General features: G+C 39.1%; 1 protein-coding gene across 1 annotated transcript; it reads left to right on the forward strand.

Annotated features, from left to right (window-relative positions):
- The first annotated feature begins 203 nt into the window (after positions 1 to 203).
- On the forward strand, positions 204 to 14,213 carry LOC144207159 (uncharacterized). Its single transcript, XM_077732433.1, has 8 exons — positions 204 to 335; positions 7,533 to 7,589; positions 8,664 to 8,890; positions 8,975 to 9,052; positions 10,745 to 10,853; positions 10,957 to 11,006; positions 11,363 to 11,515; positions 13,057 to 14,213. The coding sequence occupies exons 1-8, from the start codon at positions 278 to 280 to the stop codon at positions 13,243 to 13,245; spliced, it is 921 nt and encodes a 306-aa protein (XP_077588559.1). The 5' UTR covers positions 204 to 277; the 3' UTR covers positions 13,246 to 14,213.
- The last annotated feature ends 214 nt before the right edge of the window (positions 14,214 to 14,427 follow it).

Raw genomic sequence — 14,427 nt, forward strand, 5'->3', positions numbered from 1 at the left:
TTCTCTCTCCACAGCGGGTTCTAAACTTTGACACATTCACTATATGTCTCAGGCCTACTGGCTTGATAGGAGAGAAAGTATGAACCGTTGAATCAAGGGAAAACATCTGAAAAGGGGTGTGGAAAGAGTGAACACTTGTCGAAAGAGAGAGAGAGAGAGGGGAGGGCATATAAAGGAAGGACTGCAAAAGACAGATCCTCACAGCTAACGCCCATCTCCCTACCCCTTCACTCACTCACTTACCACATCCAGCACGCGCTCCCATCCCTCTCTGACCATGTGGAGGATGAACAGCATTGCTATATTCCTGGTGTTCTGCACATTGCTGTTATCCAGTAAGTTACTTATTATTGTAACATGTTGAAAATTACTTTTTCTGATTCTATTTAAAAAAGCATTCATTTATTTTTGATCTGTTTATTTATGTGGTGTTCCACTTAATCTTTGTTGTTTAGAGGGAGATAAGTTAATCCATTTTCACATAATTTAGGGTCACAAATAATACAAACTGGATCCTGTATTTGTGAATGGTAGGAACTGTATGGACCTTGTGGTCCGGTGAACTAGTGGTTTGTGCGTCAGCCTCGCAGTTCTGAGGTCAAAGGTTCAATCCCAGGTTTCTCACTGTTTGGAATTTCTATGTTCTCCCTGGGCTTGTGTGGGTTTTCTCTGGGTACCCTGGTTTCCTCCCAAAAACATACAGGGTAGGTTGGTTGAACACTCTAATTTGCTCCTAGGTAATGTCAATGATTGTTCGTCTCCATGTGGTTGTGATTGGCTGGCCACCGATTTAGGGTGTCCACCCACCTGGTCCCCGTAGTTGGCTAGGATAGGGTCCAGCACCCCCTGCAATCCTTGTGAGGAAAAGCAGTCCAGAAAAGGAATGAATGAATGCATGGACCCTTAAAATGTTGTGCTTTGTAACACACTTAGGCCCATTCACTCAGACATTTCTCAGTCTAGGGTTGAGAATCCCCAGGGGATGTATAATGTTGGAAAGCTGGAAATAGTAACCTGTTTGAAAAAATAGTGGCAGTTAATGACTTATAGCATTAGTTTAAGAGGTTTGGCAACATGTTAAAATGGTGGCTCCAGACACAAAGAGTCTGCTCAAAAGCAGAAAGTCACAGTTGAGAATAATTAGGCTTTGTACACTGCACTGCCTCTGGGTATGTGTGCATGCATGTAGCATGTGTATGAGAGACCTCCATGTTAATTGCAAGGTAATGACAACACACGGTTTTCGCTTCTTTATCACCACTAAATTCAAATGTGTTCTTGTTAAGTCCAGGTTTATTGACTTATGCGGAAACATGTGGTGTGACCTTAAACAGTACAGCGGAGATGATATAAATCGCTCGATTTCAACTTTGACAAAAGAAAAGAACAAAAATTATTGTATGTAGAATAGCTCCTCAACAAGACATTAGATCCTCTAACATGTCTGTACCTTATTTTCATCCACATTCTAGTTCACGTTGTTTCACCAGCATTCTGTCCTTGCATATCGTTATTCATACTACATCTGCTTGTTGTTGGTGACGCAAATTTCAGGGGCCAGCTTCAATTCGGCAATAGTGTGATGATCACACAGACTTGAAACATTGTCGACACTTGGTTCACCTAACAGTGCTGTGTGAATATGCAGAATTGATTCGAAAACACAAGTAAAACTTCTCGTGCCAGCAAAAGTGATAACAGTCAAGAATATAAAGACCAACTTAGTGCTTGAGGTTAGGGGCCAGCATAAAATGGAGTGACTTGTTGTTGTTTTTGCTCTTGGCATGGAACTGCTGCGGATCAGGAGGTTTTATTGAAAAGCCAAAAAAAATTAGAAGCAGTGATGTCAGCACCTCCTCAAGGGCAGGGCAGCTGACCGACCCATTTTGAACACCACTTTGTTGTACTCACATCGCTCAGAGTGAATAAAGCCCAAAGGCATTTAATTGGCTTAGTTATGTAAATGAAAGTGGAACTCTCTAAGCAAAACGCAACAGAGTAGTAGTACCGCATCTGTTCCTATCGAAAATAATGACTGTGATAGGCAAACATAAGAGAAACCTGATGACTTCACTTGACGATTTACAAGCACAACCATGACTGTAACAGATGAACACACAAAGAACATACAATTCGTATTACTTTGTACTTTTGCATCCATACAGGTTTGGTAGCACTACAACGGAAATGACAGACTTATTAGATGATGTCATTCTACCCCCTCCTTTCCTGCTACATTTTCTTTGGGGGGAAAAACCCAATGTGTTCAAAATTGAAAGGGTCGGACTGTTATGTCTCCCATTTGCTTGTCATCTTCAATGGCTTTCTCATTGATGAAGTCAAGGCCAGAGTCAGCTGTGACAGTCAGTGTTAAAATCAAACATAGTAAAATTATCTATTGGCACGTAGTTTGGGAGTTTCCAAAATATGCAGGGGATTTTATTTAATCAGCATACTCTTGTCAGCGATCAGTAGACCTTATCATGTGACCTTACGAGTTAGTGCAAAAGATGAAGACACAAATGACACCCACAAATATAGACTGAAATTATTTATATTTCATTGAAAAATTACAGCAGTCAAAGTTATATTTTCATGTCTGTAAAACAAAAAGAAGAAGGATAATACAGTATATTATTTCAATTAAATATTTTTAGCTTTGACTGATAGCAAAGCTTTCACAGGAGATTTTGAGAAGGATTACTGGGTCCATTTGGTGTCTCTTGGAAATTATATTTGAATCAAAGTGATTGTTGTTAATTTATTTTGGCTAACTTTTTCACAAAAGTAACTGAAAATGATTAAAAATACGCCAATTATGTGCTGGCCACTTAGTTGTCAAGTATGCGACCGCAAAGTACTTTGCCTTCGGGCTCCACGTTCGATTTAAGGATTATATCACAAATCCAGTTTGTTTCTCGCCCAGTAAAATCTGTAAACTTGAGTATGGGCAGAGTATTACCAAATATATTTCTGAGGCCTTCAATGTTTTCTCATTTTATTTGTATTCATGTCAGATGCTGAAGGGTGTGGTTCTGTTACACAACCCTTGGCAGATAGAAGTCTTAGGTCAGGACAGGGTGTGGATTCACTCTGGCCCCAAGTTATAGCGTGATATTCAAAGTAATTAAACATGGAGCCTGCATTCCATCAATGTGCCAATTATCCACAGTCGTTGCTTGCGAGCTGAACTCATAAAAAGTCAAAGCCAACAAACCAAATAGCGGCCGCCATCAGTGTCCACACCGTTACCTCATCTGCCAACCTAGTGATGAACTTCTGCGTTATGTTCATGTGACGCCAGTGTTGATCCAAAGAAAACATATTTACAATTGTAAAAAACTTGCTATCACAGCCAACTCAATGATTATTTGGAACTCGTATAAGTAAATCATCCAGTGACAACCCTGTGAGAAAGGCCTAATGAATAGCAGACTATGATACTCAGGAAACTTTCCTGTTCCGATTACTATTCTGTTTAGCCTTATTGTTCTTTGTTCCCCCACGCACCCTGCAGCACAACCACATGATTTAAGCAGCGTAAAGAAGAATAGAAACCATAACAAAGTTCTCTACTCTTTTTTTCTGCTCAACTTTGAGAGGGTAACATTTGATTGGAGGGGCAACACCCAAGCAAATAAAGTTCACCATCATCCACAGTTAATGCAAAACATGGAGGCCTGTCATTCCCGCTTCACATTGTTTAATCCATGTTTTACAACCTGGCATAGTCATCTTTTCAGAGCAAAGATGTTTACATCATGGAGCAAAAACTGCTCTGCCTAATCCTGCGAAAGCACACTTACTAACCGCGCAGAATTGTTTGCTCAAAGACTGCTAAATTACCAAGATTAATAGCTGCTGTATAAATGGTCACTGTATGAGCGTCATATTTGATTTTGAGAGTTCTTTTTGAATTAACTCAGGGGGTCGGTCATCATTGTAACCCCGACCTGATCGCTCAGGGTTTTGAGTCTGTTAGTCTTTTAACGACCTTTAGCCTACCAACCTACTCAATTTCATGTATGAGCAAGAGTTGGAGTGGCGCCATCGACATACATCTGCTCCCTACGACACAGCTGGCATTTCCACTTTCTCGGCCGCTGACAAAGTGGACAGACTATTTTGGAAACACTGGTTTTGGATTTCACATGCTACGGTATTTTTAATGAGTGAATTAGGGGTTGAATGAAATCACGAGTCGCTCTACTTTCATCCTTCTTGGCGGTTCTCTCTGGTTTTAGATTTTAGAATGCGTATTTTGTAGAGACATGAAGAAAAATACTAAAAATGTATGGATGTGATTATCATAAAGTGTGTCTGTTGTGGTATTCTCATATAAAGGGAAAGACAACCACTTCACTAGGCCACATTCCAAGAAAACAATACAGTACATGCAGTGCTCTTTGAATGGTTGACACATACATGCTTTACTGTATTCCCTGGACTATAAGTAACACGTTTTAATACTTTGGCTGGGCCTGCAACTTATACTCAGCTGCCACGTGTGTGTGTGTGTACCGCTTATCCTCACAAGAGTCGCAGGGGGTGCTGGAGCCTATCCCAACTAACTACAGGCACCAGGCAAGGGACACCCTGAATCGGTGGCCAACCAATCGAGGGACACAAAAAGACAGACAACCATTCATTCACACTCATACCAAGGGGCATTTTAGAGTTCAACCAGTCTACAATGTATGTTGTTGGGATGTGGAAAGAAAGCAGGGTACCCGGAGAAAACCCATGCAAGCCCGGGGAGAACATGCAAACTTTACACGGTGAGGACCGACCTGGAACACACTAACCACTCGGCTGTTGGGCCACCTATATCCATATATAAGTAACAATAATTGTCCAAATCCTTTAAACTGTTACTGGCATTAGACATCCAATGAACATTCATTTGGCCCACACAGTCAAAATAGATTGGAAATATAGCTTCGGCAATTTTTTTGACACATCTCACTACAATCACTTGTTTGAGTGAGTGTTATCTGCGGTCCACATTTTGTACCCCTCTACAGGTCAACCCGGGGTGCTGTGACAGACACATCCTGTCCAAGGATGTGCATTGATACATTCCAAAACGTGTTGTTGTTAATTCCTTTCACACCCCCACCAACGCCACCGCCTCTGAACAGTCTTATGTTTACGCTTAAAACACCAGGGGTGTGGAATGGGTGGAAATGTCAACTTGTACCACCCTTCTTTGTGGGAACAAAAACAGTTGTCAATACATATATACTCTCGAATGGTGAATTCAAGGACTTTTAACAGCTTGAAATAGAAGAGTCTTAGTTTCCAAGTAGTCAGTAATTTCTTTCATCAGTACATATAATAGAAATAGGTGATTGTGATGGTGTTCAACGCTTATCAGGAAAGAAACTGTTTTTTGTTTTTCCTACATATTACAATGACCCAAAAAGGTTTTGGCAGAAATAGTGGAACTGTCCATTCCCATTGATTTTTAGTGTTCACTTGTACATCAGGCAGCTAAAACCACTGGCAAAAAAAATGTTAGGACTTTCAACCAGTTAGGAAACCAGCAGCTTTATTCGAAAGGCAAGTTAAAAAAAAAAGCCCAAACATGTTGTGGCCGCAACTTCAATAACAGGCTTCTTTCTGATTTAGCCACTTTGTTTTCTGACTTACTGATCCTTTAAAAGAGTTTGTGGAGATGTCATTTTAGGCACTTGTTTTGTACTTTTTGATGATTGGATACCACAAGTAAACAATATAAAAAGCTGACCAACTCAACCATGACAGACGGTTATGTGTAATTGATCCCTCACTTTGGTTGAAGGTATTTACAAGCAGACATAGAAGTTCGACTCATGGGTCTTCTCTGGACATCTGGAAGCAACACGGGTGTGGCTCCAAAAAGAGAGCCTGGGCGTTGTCTCTATATTGTCTGGGTGGAGGTCAAATAAAAAAAAAATCTTCCTGAAGGCTGCTGATGCTTTCCATTTGTGCATTAGCTTTCAACTGGCAAATACTGGCCTGGGAAGACGAACTGGGACCTGGGACCTGGGAAGAGTGTCTCACTTGGGCTTGTTTAATTATAAAGAAGTTTGGGTGGAATTTCAACAATTTATATCGTAAAAATAATAGGAATTCAGGTGTTACTCACGGCTTAGGGTTAGGGTCAGTTTATATATAATTTTGCATTGCGATACAGTACACTGTTGTGAGTTAAAACAGCATCCCTATTTTCCTTAAAGAGAGTTTTGATTACCAGTCAGAAATATGGGATTGTAAATGCTCATATGGGGCCAAAGGGTATTGAGAAACTTGACAGTTTCATGACTGACTCAGAGCCCACACACACGCCAGCATTGTTTAGTCCTGTTTCACTGAACCCTATAGAGTTTATCCCACTGCCACACACCATTTGGATTTGTTACTGTGTCAAGCACTGGTACAACAACAAATGTACCATCACTCAATTGATTGTTTTAGGAGAAAGGTTAGCTTTATAGGCTATACAAAAAAAGGCATCACCATGGAAAACTCCACATACCATCATGAGTCGACATAATACATATACTCTATATTGCTTTCTTCTACTTTTGGTTAGTGGCATGCCACATCATAAAAAAAAAAGAAATACCAAGCTCGGAATCTTCAATAAGTACAGACGGGAAATCCGCTCCACGAGCCACTAGTGAGAAAAATATGTTTAATCTGCATCACATAGTCTTAGTTCCGTTGAACCCATTTACTGCCATTAAAAGCGACAGACGTCCATTCTATTTTTAATATAAGGTTCACAGCAAATTGCAGCCAGCCTTTTTCAGTTTATTCTAGTCAATTACCTATTTCATTCAATAACTTTAAAGCAGTTGGATTATTGACATTTAGTAGTAGTAGGATTATTGACATTTTTTTTGTCTTAGATTTTGTGTTGTAATGGGTAAAATACCAATTGTATTGTGTAGACAACCTAAAAACAATTCATGAACACAGAAAGTCTGGCTCGTCTATCACCTTCAATAGCAGACACATTCATTTTGATTAAGATAGGGATGGCCACTGGGATTAATCTGTTATATATTCAGCTTTAAAACAAACGATCCCTCACTTTGGTTCAATGTATTTAGAAGCAGACATGCAAGCAGAAGGCAATGACTCCATTGAGTGGTTGTTGTGAATATATTTCCTCACATTATTGGTCCATTAAACCGCTCAGCTCATTAAGATTAAAAATGGATAGGTGGAACACAATTTTCATATTTTTACTTTGCCCAAACAAGGAACTGGCAGTCAGAGACAATGACCTTTTGAATTTGTGACCCTCGTTTATTTGCGCAGGTTTAGAAACAATTGGTCACCTTTGTTGTATGTCTTCTAATTAGTTAGAAAACATACAGGTCTTCAGTTTCAGTTTACCCAGCAAAGCTGTTTAAACTATCACCCAGCAAACATTCCAGTGTTTACCGAAGCGGCATTGTTTCTCCAGTTGTGGTTTGCATGTATTATATATATTAGTTAAATAGATTTTAAAGCTGCTTTTTTTTCATCTAAATTTGCAGATGATGTGGTGGGCCAAGAGGATGCAGAAAGCGATCCGGCAACAGATGACAGTAACGGTATGCGTCCGGATGTGATGAAATGAAAACAAATCTGGGCTAAGAACAATGATGACGTGTGTCAAGTCAAACCATTTCATTATACAGTGGTACCTCCACTTACAAGATTCCAGAACTTTTGTATAATTTCGAACCATTCGTTTAGTAGAGCAGTACATTATATGTAGATTCTCTCATTCTTTCCAAGGAGTCGTCACTTTTAATGCTTCCTTCTGCTTCAATTGTATAGCTATGCTTGTAGCCTATATTTCCTCGCAATAGCAGTCAAACACATACCACTTTCTCATCTTAGTATGTTGCTTCCTGATGGATAACAGGGCCCACTTATTCATTTTATATGCCACAATAATTTTAAATAAAGAACTCCGCGATGACAAACCAAGAGTGCAGTGGATACAGGAAATGTATTTTATTAAATTGGATCTTTTTGTTCTTAAATTGAAACAGTTATTTGCATATCAAAGTCTTCCGTAACCTGCAAATTTCATATTTCGTATGCATAAGTAGAGGTACCATTGGATATATTTTTCTGTTGGCATTCAACTGATCATGTTTCAGTGCCATTGAACCTTCTCCGTCAATGGCTTTTTATTGTGGATGTGAATTCTCTAACAGCGTGGAAGTGCCTAATAAAGCCAGAAAATTGCTTGAGGTGAACGGTATATAAGCAGCATAACATAAATGGAAAGGGGCTTTTGCTTGTCTTAACTGTTTAGCTGCCTATGATGGTGATTGGCGAACAATCTCTTCTAAATAGGAGCTGAAAAATGAGCTTTTTCATTGACCATATAGTAACTGTGACATAATATCACTAGTATTATCTAAAAAAACTCATCAGCAACATTCATATTGTTGTAACTGCATGAATTTTATTAGATAATAGAATGTATTGGGTGCTATTCAAAGAGAGGTTGGCTGTAATCATTGCTCTCAGGCCTCAAAATCAAAATTAATTTGACGTCCATCTCTGAAACATGATCATTGATTTCTGGCATTGTAGTTCAAATGGATTAGACATTTGTTGCTTTCAATGACAGTAACTGAGTTCATCTTTTTCATCCATGTCTCTATCAGTCACCCCTGTTGTAATGGACTCAGGGGCCCAGGCAGAAACCACAATTGCTCCAGGTTCCGCTGTCCCTTCACAGGACCCACCTGCTGCAAACACCCTTCTCTCAGTGAACAGTTCCCCCAGTCCTGACAACCAGGAAGGCGGGGCATCGGGTACCACAGCTGGCCCCAGTTCTTCCGTTGATGTGATTGTTAATACGTTAGATTTTTCTGATGTCATTCAGAAAAAGGTGAGAAATGTACTCAAAAGGTGTTTGTTATTTTTGGAGACTACGTAAAAGCACTAGAATTAATGTCATTTTCTGTCTTCACAGCCCGTAGTGCAGTGTGTCGGGAAGGAGGAGATGGATGAAAGCAAAGCTGTCAAGGCTGTGGTTGCTACAAGTCACTGTGTGGGTACCCGACACTCGTCATTTTTACAATGTGTTTTTATGGCGCTAGCAATTAGTAGAATCAAAAGATAATGTTTTGACACGCTGTTAATAGTCCAACATTGTTGTCAAAAACTGAAATTATTCATATTCCAAATGCGTAAATTAAAAAGTGCTGCCCGAATATCCACCAGTGTTGCAGAACTAGAAAGGAGAATATGCCCACAGAGATGTGAGATTATAGAAAACACATCTCATCTCATCTCATTATTCGGACCGCTTTATCCTCATTTGGGTCGCGGGGGTGCTGGAGCCTATCCCTGCTGACTTCAGGCCAGCCGATCGCATGGCACAAGGAAATGGACAACCATTCACACTCACACCCATACCCATGCATGTTTTTGGTATGTGGGAGGAAACCGGAGTACCCGGTGGAAACCCACGCCGGCCCGGGAAGAACATGCAAACTCCACAGCTGACCACCGATTCAGGGTGACCCACGCCTCTGGCCTAAAATCAGCTGGGATAGGCTCTAGCACACCATGTGACCCTAGTGAGGATAAAACAGCCCCTCAGAAAAAAAAAGATTTTCACCAGGTGGTGTGCCTTGATATTTGTAATGCAAAAACTGTAAAACTGGCACAAATTAATCTGGACACTTTGTCTTGTTTTGCGTGAAAGAAAAATCCCAAGTCTTGTTTAAGTGTGTAAGGATAGTGCTGACTACTAATTTTCACAGTGAGTCATTATTTTGGCTCATTAGATTAGATAACTTTATCCATCCTTTACTTGGGAAATGTGATGTTGAGTCATAAAAGACTGCACAGTACACAACTATCCAGAACGAATGGCAGTTTTGTAATGCGATATTTGGGTCCAGGTGCATTGACTTGAACTCTCGACCTCCATTTTGGTTCTTTTACTGTAACATTTACAAGTCCCATCTGAAGAAGTCATCTGCTACACTCAATTGAAAGCTAAACATCAGCTGCTAAAAATGTTTTGCTTCTGTAGCTTGCAATAAAATAAGAGCGGATGAATGACTTTATTTCAGCAATGATGCTCTGACTCTGGTAAACCATAATCTATGTCCACAATGTTTTACATCAGTGACTAATCGAGCTAATTCTTCATTAGTCAGTGCATGAGACACCCCACATGTAACACAGACAGATGGAGAAGAGAATGGTGTCCATGGGAGTAATTGTGTATCAAAAATTCATCCCTCCTGAGTATTTTCCCTCACCGCCTTGAAAAATCTGGATCGTGCAGCTGCACGCCAATTCCTCGTTATTCGAGGTTTGCTTAAAAGCGTCTCACGGGACTGAAGAGAGACGCCTGGTTCACATTATAGAAAATCAAGAGTGATCCCAAGTCAGAAAGTTGTCTGTGCAATGAGATGATGTCATCATTTGGTATTTGGAGGAGCAAAGTATTCCATACAGCTGTGGTCTGCTCCTATGACGCACATAAAGCCTTCGTGCTCCGGGAACATTCCGGAAATCACATTTGTTTTTTTGACTGAAAAACTCTACCCTAAGCAGCAACTGGAAATATTTTTTTAAATATTATTTGGGTGACTCAAGGGGTGAAGTAATAAAATGTTCCCTGTCAAACAATGGAATGTTAGAATAAAACATTGAGTAAATACCTGTCAATCTTCAATCAATATGTAAGGCAGAAATGAATATAACTGTATTCTTTCATTTTCAGGAGTACACAAAAATAATTCTTGAAGAGAGCAGCATACGCTGTTCGACTGAGAACTGCGATGTCAAAGTCTTTCAGGAGGGACAAAATCTGCAGATGATCTCAAATGACGGTATTAATGAGATACCTACCCATATAAACCATTTCCCAAATATATATACATATATATTTTTGTCAATCTAACAAGTAAAATATGTTTCCCTCTTCATGTGCAGTTAAACCAAATGTTGTGCTTGAAGCTCTCAAGGGGGAATTGAAAGAGAAGGTAAGCAAATGCTAGATGAATAATGACATTAAAATCCAAGTCCTTATATAACATATTTATGAGGTCCAATCGGTTTAACTTTTTGGATAATGTCTTAACTTTTTAAAATTAGTTTGATTTTAGGTTATATCAGTTGCTAAATCTTTTTTCTTTTTCTTTTTTGTTGGCATTTTCCCCAAAACAAAAAAAAATGCAGTGATAAATCAGTTTGGTCTAAAAACAATACAATTGAGTTACAATGGCATTGGTGTACATTGTAGTAGTCAGTGTTGTCACACTTGCAGTTTTGAACTGATATTTTTTGACTATGACTCCTGAAAATGTCTAATCAGCAATATTCACTTCTGCATTTGCAGTTGGGAGTGACCAAAGTGGATGAGCCGTCGTCTTCGTCATCGGGCCGCTCTGTCTTTGTGGGGATCCTGATCTCCGGTCTGCTAGTTGCAGCCGCCATTGTTGCTGCATACTGCAAGTGCCAGCGCCGACCTCACAGTAAAGAAGTGAAACTGGTGAGAAGTTTGCCATTTTCTAGTTAGCCAGGCAAGATTGTGTTTTTTTCCAAATCTACAAGAAATCCCATGATGTTTGGGAAATTCTTGTAAAATTCATTAAAACAAATAAAAATAAGACCATATGTCACGTTTTGAATCGTAGTAGTGGTGGAGTGGAGCTGGATCCATGTATAGGGAAGCAGTTGGACTTGGTGTTCTTTTTTAAACATATTTTGATTTAAAAAAAAACAACTTTCACCCAAAATCAAGGGACAATTAACAAAGTACGTAACAACTAAAAGATGAAAAACAAACTTTCTTGGGGAAATATGAGAGCATAAGGAGATCTAAAACCCCCAAAGAACTCCAACCTAAGACATTAGATGTACGAGGCTGTGAACATTTATGTTCATGTGATTTCTCGGTTTTTAAAAATGTTTTTATCTAATTGAGCCCCCCCCCAAATGTATGGATTTTTTTCCCCGCTCATGTCATCATGAAGTGTTGTGAATACAATTTGGGGGGGAAACAATCTGTGCTCCACTTAAACATGTGGTAAAAATGAAAGACCCTGAATACTTTCCAGGTCCACTGTAATTCATCTTAGCGTACTGTTACCTGGTGAGTTAGTGTTCGGGTATAACCAGATGATCCAAAAAAACTGACTAGAGGAAGTGTTTAAATGAAAATAAAACTGAATCATCACGTTATTGAAAACCTTTTGAACCTCATTAGGAATTGTTTTGTTATATTAATGCCCAATCACTAAATTATGTCAAATCGAAGGCAAAGGAAGAAAAAAAAGACTAAACTAGTGGTTCATTACCACTTTTAAAATTTTGCCTGTAAATATTTTCATTCTTTCAGGATTTTTTTATTCTGGAGGACTTTTTTTCAATTGCGGGTTCATTTAAAAATGCCTGTCCTTGATTTTAATGCAGGAATAAAAATGATCTTCATTGGAAAAGTATGATATAAGTACGAGGGATTATTTTTCACCCACCAAGAAACATAAAAAAGACAATGATGCAACGCAATACATAGAGTGACAAATCTGTGTTTATGTGACCTGTCAGTTTCATGAGTTGATATTAAAAATGTGTGTTCATAATACTTTTAGATTTTCAATTAACTAATTATTCTTAATTCCTGAAGGCAAAAAAAAAACAATTTACATAAAGTCAGCATACATAATATATTAATATAAGTTTACTCATTAAGATAGTTCTATCTGGGGTCCAATTGGTTTAAGGCTGAAGATTCTCTCATATCTTCCTGGGGGGAAAAGATTTGTTTGAACATGAACCATTTATTAAACATAAAAGTTTAAAAAATGCTGTTGAAAGTACTTCATATCACGTGCATTTCATGTGGAATGTCCATCTACACAACAACAGCTTTCTTTCTTACCAGTAGTACTAATTTGATGTTTCATGGCATGTTCCTAAGTGACAATAACACTCTTTGTCTGAACTAAACAGGACAAAACATTAGCATCATTCACACTTCTTCTGTATTTTCCATTGGATGTTTCTGACTTGTTTACTCTTCACTTTCAGGCAGAGGAAGGTTATCCAGTAGATCAGCAGAACCAGGGAAACACCCTTGTGTCCGTAGCTCCACTTATCCCCCAAACAGAAACCGAAGAGAAACCTACTGTGAACGGGGAATCTCCTGAAGCTGCCAAGACCGAGTCTCCTCCCACTAATGGCCATTCTGCCACTAAGACTGCCGACACTGAGCTGTGAACCCCTTTACACCCACCCAAGCACACTCATCCACACACTCACACAAACCGAAAAACCCACCATACCACCTCAGACCCACTTACATAATCATCAGGAACAACGGCACAGCTATGGCCGCCCTCATTCCCTTCTCCTCCTTGTTCCGCAATAAGCGTCAGCAAAAGTAGTCGGATAATGAATAAAATGAGAATGGCGTACGGTAACGACGACTCAGTTTCTGACGTATTGACGGAACTCGATCCTGAGATGGGCGTTGAGTGCTTTTGGGTGGGGTGAAAATATATTGTAGCATGACTCACCCATGACCGTGTCCCATGAGAGCTGTAGTGGCTTTTTTTCTGCTGATACCCATCAGCCTGCGTGTCATCAAGCTTTTTTTTGATAACTGAATATATGTATGACTTCATGCTAACTTTTTTTCTACTCTAATGTAAATGTGTACAAAAGTTTTTGCCATTACAAGGAAGCTAAAGTTCAACATGATCATATTTACATGCCTGGAGAAGGTTAAGTCGTAGATAACAGCAATCGACATCTAACTCGGCAAAGCTAACCATCAGTGTTATTTCTTCTTCATTATATACTGTACTATGTATGCTATTTTATATCAGTATTCGATTGAACAGTGTGGTGTCCTTGTTGTCTCATTTTGTGTATTATTATCACATCTGTTCTTTTGCTACAATGTGCCTGGGTTTTTACTCTTGGAAGATTTTTGGACAACATGAACTCTGGAACACATTTACAAAGCAAGCAAAGTAAATGGTGAATCATTTTTTTTAAAATGTTAGTTGCAAGAGATTCAACACAGAAGAAAACTACTGTTTAAATGTTAAACTGGAATCCTGATTCAATTTTGTATCGTGTTATTACTCACATTCCACTGTGACTGTTTTGTTTTACTCGCAGCCGGCCATTCTGAATTGCCTTATAAGATCAAAAGATTGAAATAAAATTCTTTTTTAAGATCTCCTTGATTTGTTTTGTTTATGTGTGAAGCCGTATTGCTAATTGAAGCATCTCCCTTGTTTTATGTTTCAGCTTCGATTGCTGTTGAGATTTGAACAAATCTAGCTGACACCGTGATGAAAAGTTGTTAACTCCATATGCCTGCAAGTTGTGGCTCTTAAGCAGCATTTGAACCTTTAGTCCTTGACCTGGGAATTGAAATTATTTTGTAAC

The sequence above is a fragment of the Stigmatopora nigra genome, chromosome 1 (assembly GCF_051989575.1).
Source record: "Stigmatopora nigra isolate UIUO_SnigA chromosome 1, RoL_Snig_1.1, whole genome shotgun sequence".
Classification (NCBI taxonomy): domain Eukaryota; kingdom Metazoa; phylum Chordata; class Actinopteri; order Syngnathiformes; family Syngnathidae; genus Stigmatopora; species Stigmatopora nigra.